The sequence below is a fragment of the Priapulus caudatus genome, unplaced genomic scaffold (assembly GCF_000485595.1).
Source record: "Priapulus caudatus unplaced genomic scaffold, Priapulus_caudatus-5.0.1 Scaffold4912, whole genome shotgun sequence".
NCBI classification, from domain to species: Eukaryota; Metazoa; Priapulida; class Priapulimorpha; order Priapulimorphida; family Priapulidae; genus Priapulus; species Priapulus caudatus.
The window spans coordinates 1-988 of NW_014581973.1; the positions used below are offsets into that span (position 1 = coordinate 1).

General features: G+C 45.0%; 1 protein-coding gene across 1 annotated transcript; it reads left to right on the forward strand.

The window, feature by feature from the left end:
* The first annotated feature begins 30 nt into the window (after positions 1-30).
* Positions 31-733, forward strand: LOC106819881 (bifunctional protein HldE-like). Its single transcript, XM_014824457.1, has 2 exons — positions 31-391; positions 672-733. The coding sequence occupies exons 1-2, from the start codon at positions 31-33 to the stop codon at positions 731-733; spliced, it is 423 nt and encodes a 140-aa protein (XP_014679943.1).
* Positions 734-988: the final 255 nt, after the last annotated feature.

A 988-nucleotide genomic window follows, 5' to 3' on the forward strand; every position in this document is an offset into this window, starting at 1 on the left:
AAATCGCGACGCGGGTCGAAGCAGGTAGTCATGAGCAACGGCTGTTTTGATATTCTACAGCCCGGCCATGTTGCCAATCTTGAGCAATGCAAGGCGCTCGGCGATATTCTCATCGTTGCGATCAATGATGATGCTTCGGTGCAGCGCTTAAAAGGCATGCAACGGCCGATAAATCCACTCAATCAACGTATGCAGGTGCTTGCCGGATTATCCAGTGTCGATTATCTGGTGGCTTTTGGTGAAGACACGCCCGAGCGAATCATTGGTGAAATCCTGCCGGATATTCTCGCTAAAGGTGGCGATTATCGGGTCGATCAAATTGCTGGTGCCGATGCTGTTCTGAAAAACGGTGGCCGAGTCGAGACCATCGATTTACTCGAGGGTTATTCAAGTACCGATATTATTGAAAGGATCAGGAATTTTCCGGCATGAGGGGTTCGTGTTGAGTGAAAAACACTATCGACATAATCTCCATTCATAATAGTCTAATAGATCGAAATCATAGTTATTATTACCCATTAGTCAAAGGATCCTGAATGGTATTGTCATACTATCTTATCAAATGGCCTTACACACTGGTATCGGTTGCAAAGCCGCATGAAATAGACCCGACGGAATTGCTGTTCTATTGTTGCGAATACACTGGACTACCAAATTTTTTTGCTGTGCAGAAGCACCTGCCACCGATCCGTATCGGTTGCAGGAACCAAAAAAGGTTCATTTGCAGAGCTAAAGGTATAGGCATCGAATCCGTGGTTTAATCCGCGTTGTTCCAGATGGCGTGTTTATGTGTAAGCAGGGTGGTTCACAAGTTTCCGCCCGGCATAATCAGAGAATAGAATGCGTCACTGGAGCCTAACACCTTCAAACGTTCGCAATGTTAAAAGTTACAATCTATTAACGGATTTCTACATGGACTAGGAGTCATGAAGTTTCGAGCGAGCTAAGAGATTGGACATTAAAAAGCGGAAAGCATTGGATTTCCTAA